Source organism: Onychomys torridus, chromosome 21 (genome assembly GCF_903995425.1).
Source record: "Onychomys torridus chromosome 21, mOncTor1.1, whole genome shotgun sequence".
Lineage (NCBI taxonomy): Eukaryota > Metazoa > Chordata > Mammalia > Rodentia > Cricetidae > Onychomys > Onychomys torridus.
This window is the reverse complement of record NC_050463.1, coordinates 35,936,560-35,955,087: the sequence shown is the minus strand read 5'-3', so window position 1 is coordinate 35,955,087 and position 18,528 is coordinate 35,936,560. Positions and strand designations below refer to the sequence as shown.

General features: G+C 40.7%; 1 protein-coding gene across 2 annotated transcripts in view; it reads right to left on the bottom strand.

Moving 5' to 3' along the window:
- The window catches only part of Atad2b (ATPase family AAA domain containing 2B), a 129,238-nt gene that overhangs the window by 6,585 nt on the left and 104,125 nt on the right, over positions 1–18,528 (bottom strand). For both annotated transcript variants that reach the window (XM_036170652.1, XM_036170653.1), the window contains exons 23-27: positions 17,671–17,793; positions 15,132–15,269; positions 10,346–11,026; positions 8,372–8,499; positions 7,939–8,067 (exon numbers count right to left, since the gene is read on the bottom strand). In XM_036170652.1, the coding sequence (XP_036026545.1) occupies positions 7,939–8,067; positions 8,372–8,499; positions 10,346–11,026; positions 15,132–15,269; positions 17,671–17,793 (1,199 nt within the window). The remainder of the gene's footprint in view (positions 1–7,938; positions 8,068–8,371; positions 8,500–10,345; positions 11,027–15,131; positions 15,270–17,670; positions 17,794–18,528) is intronic.

Genomic DNA, 18,528 nt, shown 5'->3' with positions numbered 1-18,528 from the left:
TGTGTTACATTCGTTTATGCTATGGAACATCCGTTTAATGATGCAATGATGTGTTGCATTCCTTTATGTGGCATTTGTGTAACTCTGTGAAGCTGTGTTACTGTGTCTGTCTAGAACACCTGATGGTCTAATAAAGAACTGAACAGCCAATAGCAAGGAAGGAGAAAGGGTAGGCAGGGTTTGCAAGCAGAGAGAATAAACAGGGAAATCTGGGAGAAAAAGAAGAAAGAGTAAGGGAACAAGGAGAGAAGGGCATTGGGGCCAGCTGCCCAGCTAGTCACAGAGTGAGAGTGAGAGTAAGGTCACAGAAGTAGGAAGAGGAAAAGGCCCAGAGGCAAGAGGTGGATGGGATAATTTAAAGTTAAGAAAAGCTGGTAAGAAACAAGTCAAGCTAAAGCTGGGCATTTATAATTAAAAATAAGCCTCTGTGTGTGATTTATTTGAGAGCTGGGTGGCAGGCCCCCCAAAATAGCAAAAACAACCAACAACAAGTTTTTGGGTTTTTTCCCCCAGAAATATCTGTATTATTTCCCAGAGTGGCCTACTAACCTACATTCCCACCACCAGTGTCTAATGGTCTATTTTCTCCACACCATTGCTAGCATTTATAATATTTTTCTAATTTAAACTACTACATTCTAACTGAAGTGAGATGGTAACTCATTTGTTTTGATTTACACTTGCCCGATGACTAATGATATTGAGCATTCTTTTGTATATTTATTGCCATCTATCTGTTTCTTGGTTAATGCCTATTCAGATCATTTGCCTATATTTCAATTGGGTTACTCTTGACTGTCAATGTTATCTCTTTACTCTGTTATTTTTTTCCTTTGCCAGTAGAAGGCTTTTTCATTTGATGTAACCTTACTTGTCAATTTCTGCTTTGGTTTCCTGTGTTTTTGGAGTCCTTTGCCTGCACCAATATCTTAAAATGTTTCCTCTGTACTTCATCACTCAGATCTTACATTACAGTGTGTGACTTGTTTTGCATTTTTATGTAGGGTGATAAGCCTTCAGACTTCAGTAAAATACATGTGGGTACCCAGTTTTCCCTGTACCATTTGTTATAGAGACTGCCCTTTCTAAAAAAGGATTTCTTTGAAAAAAGCTGTTGACTTGTAGACTTATCTCTGAGCTTCCTATTCTATGCCATTAGTCTCTGATGGCTGTTTTTATGCCAATAGTGTGGTTTTGGTTACTAAGGCCATGTAGTATACCTTAAAAGTCACTATTGTGTGATCTACAGCTTTGTTCTTTTTTATTTGAGACTGGGCAATTTAAGTTCTTTTGTGCATCTATATGAATTTGATTACTTTTTCCCCCCTAGTTCTGTAATGTCACTGATATTTTGGTAGGAATTTGATTGAATCAGCATATTATTTTGAGTAGTAATTCAAATCCATGAATATAGAGGGTCTTGTAATTTGTTTTTATCAGTATTTTGTGATTTTCGTAATGGAGGTCTTCCACTTCTTTAAGTTTATTCCTAGTCTCCCCACCCAACTTGGTTACTCTTCCAACATTACTTGTGTATAAAAAGGCTACTGGTTGGATTTCTGTATTCTGCTGCTTTACTGAATCATGCATCCAACAGTCTTCTGGTATAGTCTTTAGTTCTTTCTACACAGTTCTAAGTCTTTTGATGCCATTGTTAGGTATTTCTATTTCAGAACCTACGGCCCCCAGAGGCTCATATTTGAATGCTTACTCACCAGGAAGCAGTGTTCCTCTGTGCTTTCTGCTTCAAGTTCCTGCCTTGGATTCCCTCAATGGTAAACTAACTTGTAAGCCAAATAAACCCCTTTCTCCTCCGAGTTGCTTTCAGTAAGTGTTCTATCACAGCAACAGAGAAGCAAACTAGAACTGAAGTTGGTACAGGGAGTGGGACAGTGCTATGAGAGACCTGACCATGTTTTCGGGAGGATTGTGGCTGATTTTAGAGCTAAAAAAGCCATTAAATACTCAGAGCTTAATGATGTGGGAGCTCAGAAAATGAGAATGCTGAGGGAATGCAGATAGTGAAGGCCTAGCTTAAAATTTTCTGAGCAAAATTTGAGAGTCCCTCAAGGACTCTATGGGGGACATCTTTGTGATATATTTGAATTAAGAATGTGTGGTTTCTGGTCAGATGGGGCTGAAGAATCAGCTGTGATTAGCAGGAAATCAGAGCCACTGAGGTGAAACCTTTACTGGGACAATTGACGGTAGTTAGCTGGGACTGAAGAATCAGCTGTGCTTAATAAGAGCCCAACATTGGGGCGTTGTATTTCCACAGAGACTTATAGGAGTGTTCAGTGTATAGTTTCTTAATAAACACTTTATTTTCTAGAAAAAAAAAAAAAAAAAAAAGAGCCCAACATCACTGAGGTGAAGTCTTCTTTGGGGTCAACACACAGAAGTTGTGGTCCAGAGTTACAGGCCCAGGTAGCACTGGTGAACTGAATTTTTAACAGTCTCCCACACGTTCCTGGTTTTTGGTGGCATGAGAGCTATAGGACTGAAGGGGTTATGGAAATCATCTGAAGCTTGGCACTATGAAAGCACAGGAGGGACCATTGGTGAAGGTACAGCCTCAGTTATATCATGACCCCAGCATATTGGAGATGCCAGGACTGTGGGATAGTCAAGCATAGTACCAAAGCAGTGTATGTTGCAGAGAGCAGAGCTGGAAAGGTGAGACTACCCAAAGCTTCGAAGCCCAGATTATCATGTGCCCCAGATGTTGGGCACTGAACTATTTACACTGGATTTGGGGTTTGCTTTGGTCTGATTGTAGCTGTACCCCAGTTCTTCACTTTAGAAATAAAATATGTAATTTCTTTTGGATTTTACAGAACCCAACAGCTAAGAGACTTTGAATTTTTAAAGAGAACTTGGACTTTAAAAAAAAACTGTTGAAATTTAAGAATTTTTAAAGTTATACCATATTTTATATGTGATATTACTATTAACATTGAGATCCTGGGGACAAGAAAAGATTATGGCGATGTTTTATAGTCACCTTGAAAGAGAACCTAGCCTGAGGGACTGCCCTCATCAGACTGGCCTGTGAGAATGTCTACGGGGTATTTGCTTGATTACTGTTAGATGTAGGGGGAGTGCCACCCTTGGCAGGTGGTCATGGGTGTATAAGAGCAAGCTGAACAAGGCATAGGTAAAAGTGCCAGCAGCAGCCAGTAGACAGTATTCTCCTGTAGGCTCTGCTCGACTTCCCTTGATGATGGGCCACCACTGTGAGCCAGAGGACCACCCACCTGCAGTTGCCTTTGCTTAGTATTTTATGATAGCAAGAGAGAAGCAAACTAGAACACCCATTCAATGTGACGTTACCTAGAAGTTATATACATTTTTATGAGTATAATGAAGTAATATTGAATTTTATCAGAATTTTTCTACATTTACTGAGAAAATAAGATTTTTTTATCCTACATTCTACTCCTAAGGATCTATTACACTTACTGAGTTGCAATATATTTTACCATCTTTACCTCCCTAAAATCAAACCACCATGATCTCTGTAACAGCCCTGGCTCTCTTGTATTGTAGAATATTATTTTAAGGTGTGTTACTTTGGTTTATGTTACATTTGTTTAACTCTGTGAAGCCTGTGTAAAACACCTGATGGTCTAATAAAGACTGTACGGCCAACAGCAAGGCAGGTGAAAGGATAGGCAGGGCTGGTAGGAAGACAGTCTATATAGGAGAAATCTGGGAGGAAGGAGGAGGACTCCAGGGGGCAGCCACCCAGCTACACAGCAAGCCATGGAGTAAGAGTAAGATTTACAGAAGAGAACGGGAATAGCCCAGAGGCAAAAGGTAGACGGGTAATGTTAAGGAAAGCTGGCAAGAAATAAGCAAAGCTAAGGCCGGGCATTATAAGTAAGAATAAGCCTCAATGTGTGTGATTTATTTGAGAACTGGGTGGCAGCCCCCCCCCTAAGAAAAAAGAGTGAAAAAACAAACAGTCCTGGAACTCACTCTGTAGACCAGGCTGTCCTCAAACTCAGAGATCTACCTGCCTCTGCCTCCCCAGTACTGGGATTAAAGGTGTTCACCACCTCTACCTGGCTTGGTTTATGATCTTTTTGGTGGACTGTTGAATTCAGTTTATTAGTATTCTGTTGAGGATCTTTGCACTGATGATCATTATGATATTAGTCTACTGTTCTCTGTCTCTGTCAGGTTTTGATAATAAGCAATGCTAGTCTTATAGAATAAATTTGGAAATTTTCCCTTTCAGTCCTATATAAAAAAATTGAGAAACACTGGTGCTATTCAGTTCTTTTGATAAGATTCAGTGGTGAAGCCATCTAGTTCATGGAGATATTTATTACTGACTGAGTCACATTGCTTGTTATTAGTCCATTTCATTTTTTAAAATATCCTTGGACTGGCAAGATGGTTCAGCAGGTAAAGGCATCTCCAAGCCTGAGGACCTGAGATCAAACCCTGAGTCCCACACAGTGGAAGAAGAGAATCTAATCCACACATTGTCTTTGAACTTGACAAGTGCACTGCTTCCTCAGTGTTTGGACCCTGTCACTTGCATGCTGGCTGCTGTGGTGGTGGTGGTGGTAAGTCTGAAACATCTGTCTTCCAGTTACAGGTGTAGATTCAAAGGCTTCATGGAGAAACCATGGCACCAGTGACACTCTGTGACACTCATACCTAGTCTTGTCAGCAATGTGCAATAAGTACAAGGACAACTAATGAAGTATCTGTATAGGTGTAATAGAAGCAGGTGTATGTGGTTTTTTATGCTGTTACTGCAGGTATGCCCAAGAGTAGAGCCTCAGACCCACACCAACATCTTCAGCTGTATGTGCCTGGAGAAGGGGACAGCCTGAGATGTTTCTCTCAACTCTTGTTACTTGTACTGCCCACCAGGGATCAAGATGAGATGTGGGGAGTGGGACAGAGCTAGAGCTAGAAAATTCATCTCAGCTGAGGTGCTCAAAGGAAACAGAGCAGTGGATGTGGGTGATGCCAAAGTTTTCTCTAAACTTTAGCACCTTGGGGGAGAGGCTATCATCGATGGAACCAAAATGGTACAGACTGAGACTTCTGTGAGTGGTGGAACGCTGAAATACCAGAGTTCTTTTTCAGTCTTGTTAGTGACAGACACCCATGCGGGACAGTGAGAAAAGGGAGACAGGAACCCACAGGAAACTGTCCTTGATCTTGGCATCCCAAGGGAACTGCATGTGACTGACTCTACCCCAGGTCTCAGAAGTCAGCCTCCCAACCCACAGTTCTTGTGGATGGCACACTCTGCTTCCTCCATGCTATAATGCCCTTTCCCCCACAAGGGAGCACTCTTAGTGGTTTTATGTGAGATCTGTGGGAGCCCACAGAGGCTATCTAGTGAGACCTTACTCAGAGTCAGAGTCTGGGCTTGCTTTACCCAGCAAGGCTGCATAATGGGATGGTTTATTTGGCCACAGACATGGTTTTGAAGGGTCTACATTTGGCTGTACAGTGTACTTTAATCTTGAAAGGGAGAGGTCTTTTGCCTTGCCCCTTGGCATTGTATAAAGAGCCCTTTGGAATAAACCTGGAGGTGGCTGGGTATTGACCCAGAGCCCTCCTGAAGTTATCCTGTGTCTCATTTCCTCATTCCTCTCTCCTCCCCGCAAGAGCCCTTCGACAGGTCGGAGCTGGACGGGGCAGACCCCACAAGGATCTTTACTGAACATATGAGACATGACATTTTTAGGCAGCTACAAGATGAGAGGAGCCAATGCAGAGGAATGTATGTGGGTTCCCAGAGGTAAGAATACACTAGGGTTTCTTCCCCTAGAGCAGTCTGAATTCAGAAAATAGGTCCCTTCTCAGGATGGCTCCTGGTTACAGCACTCTGGTAGTTACTGGGAGAGGAGTAAGTAAACTCCTTTTTCTGGAGACAAACTTAAGATTTTAGGTTTTTTCCTATTTAGGTTGGAAGTCTCAGGGGCCACATAACTTCCCAATGGCGGTCTCTGCCAGTATTTGCACCGAGAGTTTGCTGGGATTCCCTTCCCTTTACTCCTGCAAAGTGGAGACTCTTCCTTGCTAGGCTACGGAACTGGAGAACAGGTGACAGGTTATTTTACTTTTCTTGCTATGCTGCAACTAGCCTGTTCTCTAGACTTTTACAAAGCTTCTGTTTTTTTGTTTTGTTTTTTAGACAGGGTTTCTCTGTATAACAGTCCTAGCTGTCCTCTGTAGACCACGCTGGCCTTGAACTCACAGAGAGCCTCTGCCTCCCAAGTGCTGGGATTATAGGTGTGCGCCGCCGCCGCCGCCACCGCCGCCACCACCCCACCCCACCACCACCACCACCACCCCCAACTGGCTAAAGCTTCTGGTGTTTTTGCTACTACATCCCAGCATTCTTCCAAGTCACTCACCTCAGTATGCAGCTATATACCTGTTGCCCTGGTTCTGATGCAGTGGAGCAAGTGAGTGCCCTAATCAGTCATATAGTTTTGATTGGAATCTAATGCTCCTAAGGCTAAAGGTGTAATTCAGAGGTAGAATGCTTGCCTAGCTTAAGCAAGGCCTGATTGATGTTCAATTCCCAGTACTGCAAGACAACAAATCTAATGTCCTTATTACACACCAAATAACCATGTCCTCTCCACATAAATCTTTAATATCCTTAACACTGGAAATGTTCCTTTAGAAGAGGAAATTTCTCGTGCTTTGCATCCCAAACACCTAGCACAGTATCTGGTACTGGAGACTTTTGATAAATATTTCACAGCTAGACCACCATATGAACTAATAAATGAACAAAGAACAAAGTTGTTCAACCCACTCAGTGGATAGCTGTGAGCAATTCAGTGAGTAGATGTGGAACTACATTTGCTAAGGTGACAGTGAAAAGCAAGAGCACAGATTAGATATGTCAAATATAAGACACAGAGCTCTTTGGAGGAAGGAATTTCCCTGAAAGGGAAGGTCCATGTTTAAAGCCCATAAGCTGAAGGACAAGTGCTGTCCCTCTGGCTTTTTACAGGACAAGAACTGATCAAATCACACATTTTAAAGTTATTTTCCAACTACTAGTGTCCTAGTGGGTGGCAAACAGGCCTCACAGTCTTTCCTACCTTCATTCCCACACATGCACACACTCTTCCCAGACTAGTCTCAAACTTGCTATGTAGCTACGGATGACCTAGAACTTCTGGGACTTCTGATTCTTCTCTTTCTACCTCTTGAACTCTTCCTCCGCCCCAGATCTCCAGTGATAGGGATTGTAGCGCTAGGCCACACCAACAGGCCCAAGAGGTATGAGCCAGTAATAAACCAGAGTGAAGATGATGATGGTAGTCTATGTACTCACCTACCCAGAACCATGAATACCTACCTTTTGACAGACAAGGAACTTGCTATCTTATTTACTGAGAGAAAATGACAGAGAAAGGCTTTATTCTTTTTTTTTTTTTTTGGAGCTGAGGATTAAACCCAGGGCCTTGCACTGAGCTAAATCCCCAACCCTTTTGTTTTTGTTTTTTCAAGACAGGGTTTCTCTGTAGCTCTGGAGCCTGTCCTGGACTAGCTCTGTAGACCAGGTTGGCCTCGAACTCACAGAGATCCGCCTGCTTCTGCCTCCCGTGTGCTGGGACTAAAGGCATGCACCACCACCGCCTGGCGGCTTTATTCTTTAAGCTGTATCATAATGTAATTTTTTTTCTTTTTTCTTTAACTGTAAGAGATCACATCCACAGTCTGATACTGATGTACTTACTACCCCTGAGTCGGCTCAGTGCCCAATTTTCCTAATCTTAAATCTGTTCAGTTACTTAGTAATAGTTAAGTTAGCACACATGAGGTGCAAAACATTCCCACACACTGAATCTTTTAAAAATGGACTTAGCTACCTTCTCTTCTTTCTCCTTGAAGATGAGCAAAGGTACACACACTATGGATGAACTAAACGCACACACTTACCTCCACCAGCTGTGATTTGTCATAGTCTTTACGATGGCGGTAGATGCACTGACTAAGAAGGGAATATAATCTCTCAAGTTGATCAACTGTCAAGTTGTTGCTTTTATCTACCAACAGATCAAGCAATTTCTGGAGGAGGGACACATGAGAGAAATCCAAAGAAAGAAGGTAAGATGTGGTTGATATCATTGGTCACACTGAAACCATTGGAGTCAAAGGATTAGACAAAATGACATCTAGGGTTAGAGGATTCTAAATTTTAGCTTACAGATTTCAAGCCTCAAAATACAGTGACCTCCCAGTTAGGATAAGTCCTTGGAAACTTATCCCTAGGTTAAAGTAACAACTACCCAAGCTCGTTTTATGAAGCTGCTTTACAAGTATCCGGTACTGTCCCAGCCACTGAAAATGGACTATGAAGAGCTTAGCATACCTTCAGTCTCTCGTCATCAACTAGCAGAGGCGGCACAGGCTCTGATGGCTCTTCTGGAACCAGTTCCAGGCTTGGTGTTTTTGCCTGCTCTAAAATCAATTTACGATATTTCTTTATTTTAGAAGCACCTACAATTGATAAGGAGAAAAAAATATGCTGCAGTCAATAAGAGAAAATCATTATTAAACAAATATAAATTCTTTGCCCATGACAATATATTTTTTGGAGTAAAGAATAATATATTTTTTAAAAATGATAATGTTGGGTTGGGGATTTAGATTTGCCTAGCAAGTGTAAGGCCCTGGGTTTGATCATCAGCTCAAAAAAAAAAAAAATGATAATGTTTATTTTGGGATGCTTTTTCTTTTTAGTTTATTTTGGGATGCTTTCTCTTTTTAGTAAGAATAAGTAATCCAAATGAAAAAGAACTAAACCCTAACTATGAAAGCAATGTAATGCTGAAATATCATGTGATACATATGTGCACAAAAAAGAAATAGAAAAACCACCTTGATTCTAAGCATTTGCTTATAAAAGATAAGAGATGGCTCACTCAGTAAAATACGTGCTTTGCAAGCATGAGGACCTGATTTTGGAATCTCAATACTTCAGCTACAAAGAAGGTTATGACTACATGTGCTATATGTATAGCAGTGCTGGGGGAGATGAACTTGGGATCAGTGAGAGGCCCTGTCTTTAGGAGACAAGGTAGAGAACGACAGAACAGGCTGTCTGACAGTCTTCTGGCTTCGGTTCATGAACATGGGGTGAGTCCCTGCACCTGCACATACACCCCTACACACACCTCCTACAAAGACTCTGAATAATACTTTTCTACTACCCAATTCTATTACACAGCTTTGAAAACTGGTAGGATAAAAAACTTTTCCAACAGAGCTTAAATCCCAAACTAAAGCTATATATTCCACACCATTTTACAGACCACGTCACATTTTCAAGACAGCCTAGTACAGGAAGGAGAACTTATTCAGGTAGGAAGCATACTGACAGGGAAGATCTCCAACTCACCCCAACTCACCCCAACTCACCCCATCCCATTGTGTAGTAAAGAATAATGGTGGGAAAAGATGAGCCAAATAACCTTTTTCCCCCTTTTCTGCTTTTTCTTAAACAGATCATAGGGTCATGAGAAGGCAGGGCTTGCAGAATGCTCTGATTTTCTAAAAGCAAGGGAAGTCAACGGTGAGTTCTGCATCCTTTCTCCACTGCCATACAGATCAATGCGACTTAGTTGGATCTGAGACATTCAGTCTAAATACCCTGCAACATGTGTTAGTAACCAGGAGAGGCAGCTAGTTAGTTATTCTTAAGTTAGTTATTGTTAATCCCAGCAACAATACCATTCTAGAGCTTGATTTACAAAACTAAAAAGCAGGCATGGGGAATTTGCTCAAAGTTGCATGATCCAATGAGTAAGAACGGCTTAACTTCAGTTTATGTAACTTCTAACCTCCTCCTGCCTCCTCCACTCTCACAGTTCTCCTATTCCAACTCCATCTTCTTTGCATCTGTGAGCTGACCTGGCTTTCAGTTACAAAGCTTTTGGGATGAGAGTGACAATCAGGCCGGGCGGCGATGGCGCACACCTTTAACCCCAGGACTCAGGAGGCAGAGGCGGGCGGATCTCTGGGTTCAAGGCCAGCCTGGTCTGCAGAGCGAGTCCAGGACAGGCGCGGAAACCCCGACTCAGAAGAGTGACAACCGACAGGTGAAGAGTAAAGGCCAAGACAGCAGTGCATGCTGGACGTGCACGCAACACCCCCCCACACACACACCTTTCCGCAAAACTGTGCATGCTCACGGTTACTTTACGGAACGAGCTAGAAAATGTCAGTGATCATTCCACGCTGAGAATCTGTTAACCAACTTCTGCTACTGGAGACTAGACAAAACATTCAATGAATTAACTCTGACATTTAAACCTTAGAAAAGGTTTTAAAACTTTAGCTCTACCTTCTTTATCCAGCTCTGTGTCTTTAACTTCCACATCAGGACCGGGTTCAATCTTCTCATTACTGCTACTTTCCAGTACTTCTAGTTTCTCAGGATCATCTCCATGATTTTCATTCAGAGTTTCTGGTTTGTCTTTTAGCTGTTCCTCTGAAGGAATCTTCTGTTCAGAATTAGACTTTTCTCCACCACCAGAGAGAGGAACTATTTCAGCTTTGCCATTCTGACACTCCAGAACAGGAATGCCTTCAAAACTGTCAGTGGAGGCTTCCCCATTTAGACAGCTGCCTTTAAGGAAGGGCTCTTTTCTAGATGTCTGCTCGGGATTGAGAGAACTGCTGCTGTGGACAAGGAGAGATTCATTTGAACTTTCCTCTTCAGTCGATGCAAAGTTCTCTTTAGTGCCTGCTCCACTGTCCAACCTCTGACCCTGGTCCATATCCATGATGTCACATGAAGATTCATCATTGGTCATAGATAAGTCTCCAGTCTCTTCTCCATTTTCCTCATGGCAGTCAGTGCTTACCTCAAACTCTCCATTCTCCAGTAGCTTCCTGTCCTCTGTATGGTCATAGTCTGGAAACTTAGTGTCCTCCTCATCTTTCTTTAAATTATTGACTTTCCTTTTCTTAATAATTCCTTTGCCCCACTGTGATCGCCGCCTTGATTTCCTCCGAACTCGAACTGTTTGATAAGAAAGAGGGGAAAGAGCATGTAGATCTTAGAGTATGATGTCTATTTTACCTATTCTTTAGAGTAGACCCAAAAGTAAGTAAACCCATCCTGGTCGAAATACAAACAAAAACCCTTGGCTCTTGTTTTCCATGCAGACTAATTCTTACAACCTCTAAGTAAAATGGATATGAAGTTAAAGATGAACTAAGACAAATGCAAACTTTTAAAACTTTACTTGGCATTAATCTCTTCTACTACTACAGATTCTATTTTATAACCATTTCTAACTTTCAACATTCAGGGACTAACCACAGAATACATTTAGGGAGTTATCATATTACAAAGCTGACCAGAAAGTTCGGGGCCAGAGCCTTGGATTTCTACCAGGAAGATCAGTGTGTTGCAAGCAAGACCACACAAAGATAGCACCTCAGCTATGCAGAAGAAAAAATACATCACCAACAAAAACCCTATAAGCCAATGCTACAGGACCCAATAGTTACAGATACCCTGCAAACAAACAAACATCTGTTGCCTGTCCTTTAGAAAAAGGCATTACCTCTAGGATGATGATAAATAGAAGCACTACAGTAGGTTATGTGAACAAGTTAGTTAGCTAACTGTTAACTTCCTCTAATACAAGTGGTTTATCCAATAGTGTCAGCTTATTACAAAGGTATCTCCAAATATGTAGAATAATCAAGCCTTCTGCTATTAAGGCAACGTCAAGAAAATACTGAAGCTAAGCACTGGTCAGTAATTTGAAAAAAGAGACCTATAAAAGCTGTATACTCTTAGGTGACAGAAATCATCATGAGCTCTTTGAGTGGACAGTTGGACTTCCAGTTGATTGGTTGGAGCCAGAGATTTTTTTTTTAATCTCCTTTCTGTGTATCAGAAGTAGCTGATGAAGCAGCTTGATTCCACTGGGAAATGAAGATCTTTAATATAAACTGACAGTCTATCACGGTGTACAGTGGGGCCACACACCACTTTAAGGCTTTAAAGCCTTTCCAAGAGTAGGCATGAATAAATTTAGTCATTAGTTTTCCTTCTTATTTAATAGCTACCATCTCTAAAATTAACTTAATCATTTGACTGTTTATTTTTTCTACAAAATTCAATGACTTAGAAATAGAGAAGAGGATTGGGGATTTAGCTCAGTGGTAGGGCACTTGCCTAGCAAGCGCAAGGCCCTGGGTTCAATCCTCAGCTAAAAAAAAAAAAAAGAAAAAAAGAAAAAGAAATAGAGAAGAGAGCATGAAAAGTGAGTTCTATCTTATAATTTATATTTATAGATTAATTAACAGATGGAGGAAAATTCCTATATTAGTCTAATATTAAAAGCTAATATAGCTGGGCGGTGGTGGTGCACGCCTTTAATCCCAGCACTCAGGAGGCAGAGCCAGGTGGATCTCTGTGAGTTTGAGGCCAGCCTGGGCTACCAAGTGAGTTCCAGAAAAGGCGCAAAGCTACACAGAGAAACCCTGTCTGGGGGGCACGGGGAGTGGGGGAAGCTATATAAAAGCTCAGGTGACAGGCATCTACAACAATCACTAGAATGAAAAAAGATGGCCATTTTGTTCCAAAGGTAGATGTAAGGCTGTCACTGTGTCAGCTAACTCTCAATACTAACCAGTCTAATTTTCAGCCATGAAACTAAACATTATTATTAATTCTCACTCTACTTTTTAAGCCATGGAACTCCAGAGCAAGAAAAGCCTAAGCTCTGTTCAATTCTTTATATGTAGCACACTACACAAAGTCCAGAAGTTCACTGAAGCAAGTATACTTTTTATTTTTTCATACTGGTTAATAAGAGAGTGTGTAGACCCCACTCCAAAAACTAGCTAGGTAATTCAAACTGAAATCCTGACATTGGGGTTGGGATACAGACTCAAATTGAGTAGGAAGGACAGAAAGGTAAAATGAGTGGTTGCAGGAGGAGTTGGAGGAGAGGGATTAATATTTTCAAAGTTCACTGTACGAAATTCTCAATGAATAAAAATAACATTGAGAGAGAGAACATGTTCGTATTCTTTGGGACCTAGTATCATTACTTCTAATAGCAGGATTTTAGAAAAGTAAGAGAAACTGATCAGAAAAGCACCACAAAAGTATAATTTTTAGTTTGGGTCGACACATCTTCACAGTATGGACCATGTGGTATCATACATATGTACATGTGTAGACAGAATCCTTAACTTACCACGTTTTTATTTACCTAGTGTGCTCTACTGAAACACTCATTAGGGACACAAATTTTAAAGTCAATTTTTATTGCACCACCAAGACTGTTTCCAAAGCCAAGACCTTAGAAAAGCCTCTGTCCCTTGGGCCATTTAGAGTTAAGATCTGTGCTAACCTAAACCAGACAAACAGTGTGTCACATATGCCATCTACTGGTAAGAGAAAACAAAACCCCACTGCAGATTTTAAAGAATCTTCATTCTCTCCTCCCTTCCTATGGGTTCTGGAAATCATATCAGGTTTACCCAGAAAGCACCTTTGTCTGCTAAGCCATCTTGCCTGCCCCAGCTAAAACTTCTTAAAGTGAATATTCAATATATTCTCATTAGTAGACATTAGGATCAATGCAGGATTTCAAAGTTTCAATGAGAGTACAATGTTACACAATGGGACACAATCTGAAAAACGACTCAGCGAAATAGCCTAGGTAGTGGTTTCAGAGCAACTAAATGCATCATGAAATTCTTTTTCAAACTTGCTCCATATGAATGTTACTTATTCAAAGAGGTCAAGGCTTTTTAAAGTGGGTATGAGCGGCTCTCCAACCTCATTAGAGAAGTTTCTTTGTGCAGCTGATGGTTAACATAGAAATTTATAGTTGATCAAAGTGCAAAGAGTAAGTACCAGTGAGTACTCAGGCACAGATGTCATCACATTCGTACCAATTCTCTACTTACCTGCCCCTCTCAACCCCCAGCTCAGAGACCACTGCACAAGAAAGAGAAGGCCGAAAGGTTGTAAGAGCCAGAGGTCGGGGAGGACCAGAGGACCAGTGTCTTCTGGACATGCCAGGGCCATTGTACTCATGAACTCACAGCAGCAATGTTGTCTGTACAATTTGAAGCCACACAACACTGTAGCACAGAGGCAGGAGGAACTCGAGAGCCCCCATCCCTAATTGAGGAGCTACTGACAGCTGCTGTCCTCTGGAAGGAGGAGCTGGGTTTTTTAAAGGTGTAGCCTCTGGTGGTTTCCCCTATGCTCCAGTGGATAACACCATACCCAGTATAAATGGACTTTTAAAGAGGACATGAAGTTGGGAGAGGTTGGGAATAAGGAATGGATCTGGAAGGAATTAAGAGGAGGAACTCAAACAATATTGTATGAAATCCTCGAAGAATTAATAAAAATACTATATTGTTTAAAAGTAGGTATCATTCCTTCCTTCAAATTCACTATCATTTAGTAAAGAGCATACTATGGCCAGCTTTGTTGATAGAGTAATATCATCATATTAGGGCCAGAAGAACAACATATATCTTTCCAGGCAGGCTATCTTTAATGAAACATGAAGACTATATCAGGAAGATGTTAGGTTTATTAACATTTGTCTTTCAGAAATACAATTTTGTTCAGAACAATAAGAGTAAGTTTTTATGAAGATCTAGAAACTAAATTTTCCTTCTAAATATATCACATAAAGCTAAGACAAATTAGGTTGCTCGTATTTATTAAACTCAGCATAAACTATTCCCTAAAAGGAGCAAACTTCCTACTGCCAACCCATCCATTTCCACATGATTCTCGCTGTACTTCTAACTGCACATGGAACATCCTGCATACCATGCAAGGAGTGGGGAATAAGGACAACATCTGCTGCCTCCATTTCTCTAGCCAAAATCCAGTGTTTAACACTGAAAATGTTTCAAGTGTTTCAGTTATCAAAAAAAAAAAAAAAAAAAAAAAAAAATAAGCATAAAAAAATAGCAAATAAGGCAAAAGACAGAATTCTCATTCTGAACCAGCTCTTCTCTGGGAAGACCGGATTGAAGAGCTATGGACAAAGGACAGTGTTGTTTTGTGGACCAATCCTAGCACATCTCAGCTATTGCCACTATTGGCCAACATGCTCACAAATACTCACATGCACACTTATTTGCAGTGTTGTGCCAGGCATCCATTGGGTTTCTTTGTTTGTGCCGAAATGCCTCTTCCACTCTAGTTTCTGTCTTACGGGCACCAGTGCCATGAGGAGTTATTTGTTCTGCTGTTACTGATAAGCCTGCAAGCAGCAGATAAGCAATACCTATTTATGTTCCCAGATGCATAAACCAACAAAGTTTTTTAAAAATCTGAAATATAAAACTGAGTTTAAAAGTCATTAATTATACCTAGACAATTTGTAATTCTGCTGAAATTAGTGTCTTTTGTTTTAAGATGGGAAAGTAACTTGATACTAAAATCATAAGAATAAACACACCTGGCAAGCCATGCTTATCCTAATGCCCAAAGGAGCCTTATTTTCACTCACTTTAATTCCAAAAGAGATACGTTTCACAATATGACTGTGGAACAATAGGCTGTATAGTGTCTGAAGTCGTGATCTCTACTATCTTAGAATGCACAGTAAGTGTACAGGGTCACTAAACTACATTCTCATCAACAGTTTCAACCTGGCTTGCTGCCTGTCACACCACAATGCCCTAAGTTCACTTCCTAGCACTATCTTCTGAAGAGTAACCATTCCATCTCAATTTTCTTCCCTAGAATCTTTTCTTCTCTGTGATCTTAAGTGCTAGTGCTTCTCACAGCTCTCTCAATAACCGAGCTTCTTATTCTAATCTACAAGAAGCATCCTTTATGTGTATGCTACATAGGTATGTATTGTGGTTTCTCGAGACAGGATCTCTGTGCAGCTTTGGCTGTCCTGGAACTCGCTTTGTAGACCAGGTTGGCCTGAGACTCACAGAGATCCGCCTGCCTCTGCCTCCCGAATGCTGGGATTAAAGGCACGCGCCACCACTGCCCAGCTGTGTATGGTTTTTAAATGATGTTATATAATATATCTCTTTAGTTCAAAGATCTCTAGCCTACTAGCCATATTTCTATCTGCCTACCTGGTATCTCCAACCAGGTATCCTAAAAATAGGTCAAATTAAAGATAACTGGTTCATCTGTACATATACACAAACAGTTTTATAAAAATATGTTCCCTGTTTTGACTAGCAGAATTGGTATATACTCATTCATTCAACTCGAAACATTCTTTTCCTTCAAAGCACGCTCCGCTAGGCTAGGGATATAGCTCAGGTTGGCAGAGTGTTTGCTTAGTATGTATCAAGTCATGGTTTTGATCCCCAGTATTGTATAAACTGGGTATGGTAGCACAGGTCTGTAATCTCAGTTTTTAGGAGGTAGAGAAGATAATGTTATTCTTGGATACACAGTGAATCTGAGGGCAACCTGAGCTATATGAGAACAATTCTCAGAAAGAAAGAAAAGAAGGAAGAGAAGGCGGGCAGGCAAGCTGGCAGGCTATTCCCACAGAGTATTCTCTACATATGCATCACTCATATGATGATCTTGTTTTCCTCCATTTTGCTCGTTAATTAAAATGCATATTGCTTCACTACCCTTTTCTCTAGCAGTCTTACTGAGATACAATTTATATAACACAAAACTCACCTATTTTAAGTAAAAAAAAAAATTTTTTAGCAAATGTCCATTTTTGTAGTCGCCCACAGAAATCTAGTTAGACATGTATGTCCCAGACAGCCACTACTGAATGGTTATCAACAAACTTACCACTTTACATAGGAGGACAACATTCAATACATGGTCTTTCATACAGCCTTATTCCATGTAGCACTGTTTTTCAAGTCCTGTATCATTTTATATTAGTACTTCACTGAGTAATATGGACTAGGATGCACTATGCTTTGTTACTCATTAACCAGGTGATGGACATTTGTATTTTTTTTCAGTTTTTATTTATTATGAATAACACTCCTATGAACATTCACGTACATGTTTCATGTGGGCACAAATTCATTTTGCTTGGATAGATTCCAAGGAAGAGAACTACTGGATAATCCAGCAAATCTATGTTTGCCTCTGTGGAAACTGAAACACGGTTTTCCAAAATGTCTCAGAGCTTTTAACTCAATCTTTCATTTTCCTGCAACACTTAGAACATGTTATTTCTTGCCGCTAAAGTGATCTAAGCAAACCACTGCTCGACGTCGGTGGGCCCTTCCTCTGCCACCGGCACTCCTCCCCCTCCTACTGAAGCTGCTCAGGACACAGCTGTACAGCCAACAAGTAGAGCACATGCTCCTCTGTGTCTCTAATTAAAAATCCCATGTAAGTGCTAACCCACGGGGACAATGTTTCTACAGAAAGTTTAAGTACTGGTATTAGATGTGGAATGATGAAAGCTAAAATCTCTTCAGCTATAAATGCAGATATGACATGTAAATCATTTAAGAAATTTCACTAATACTTGGTTTCTTTAACATGCACCACTGCACTCAAACTTTCACAGGTGAAGTTTTGAAATATCCTTGAGAATTTACATGACCCATGTTAGTATCAGACATTATATGAGGTTGTCAGTGAAGACAAAAAGTACATTCTGGTGTCCTGAGTCCCAGGAAAATGAATAAAATGAACAGAGAACTTACCTCTTTTTATTCTGGCTTCCTTAATTTCTTCACAGAGTTTATTGAATTCTGGGTCCAATTCAGCTGCAATGATGGCATGCGCAGTGTCCTTCAGGGTACAAGCTCTGTGCCTAATGATTTTGTCTGTTAGGTAAGAAGGGAACAAAACTAACTCAGAATGCCTTGAAAAGTAAAAGATACAAACATTTAAATTATAAACCCACGTTTAGGTAAGAAAAGAATCATTCAAGAGGTGGGTTAAAAATATGAGCTATTCTATCAATAACTTAGAAAATTGGACTTTTAAGATCTCAAAATACTAACTCTATTAAATCATTACCTCAAAATAAGGTTTTATTTTTACTTTCTAAAAATAAAATATAATTTTCAAAGAATTGGGGATATGTTCTATGCCCCGAAGTTGCTGCAGATGGCTATCAGGGACTCAAGGGCCAGGGAGAGGGCTCAGTGGACAATGCATTTGCTGGAGCTTAGCAACCAGACTTCTATCCCTGGGACCCATGTAAAGGTAGAAGAGAACCTACTCCACAAAGTGATCCTCTGACAGACACCCTCACACTAAGCATGGCATGTGCGCCCCCCCACACACACACAAATACAAACTAAAAGATTATTATTTTTAAAACCAGAGTAGCTAGTCAAAATTGTGCTAAAGAACACAAAATATTCTGAGTAAGGGAGCTCTCTTGTAAAATGTGACAAAACCAGATAAACACAGAAAAACTACCTAATCTGAAGCATGCAAGACTATTAGGCAAAGCCAAATGTGACAGTATGCAACTTATAACCCCAGCACTTGGACCACCAATTCTAAGAAGCCCTAGCTACTTCACAGCATGATCTTGTCTGAGAAACACA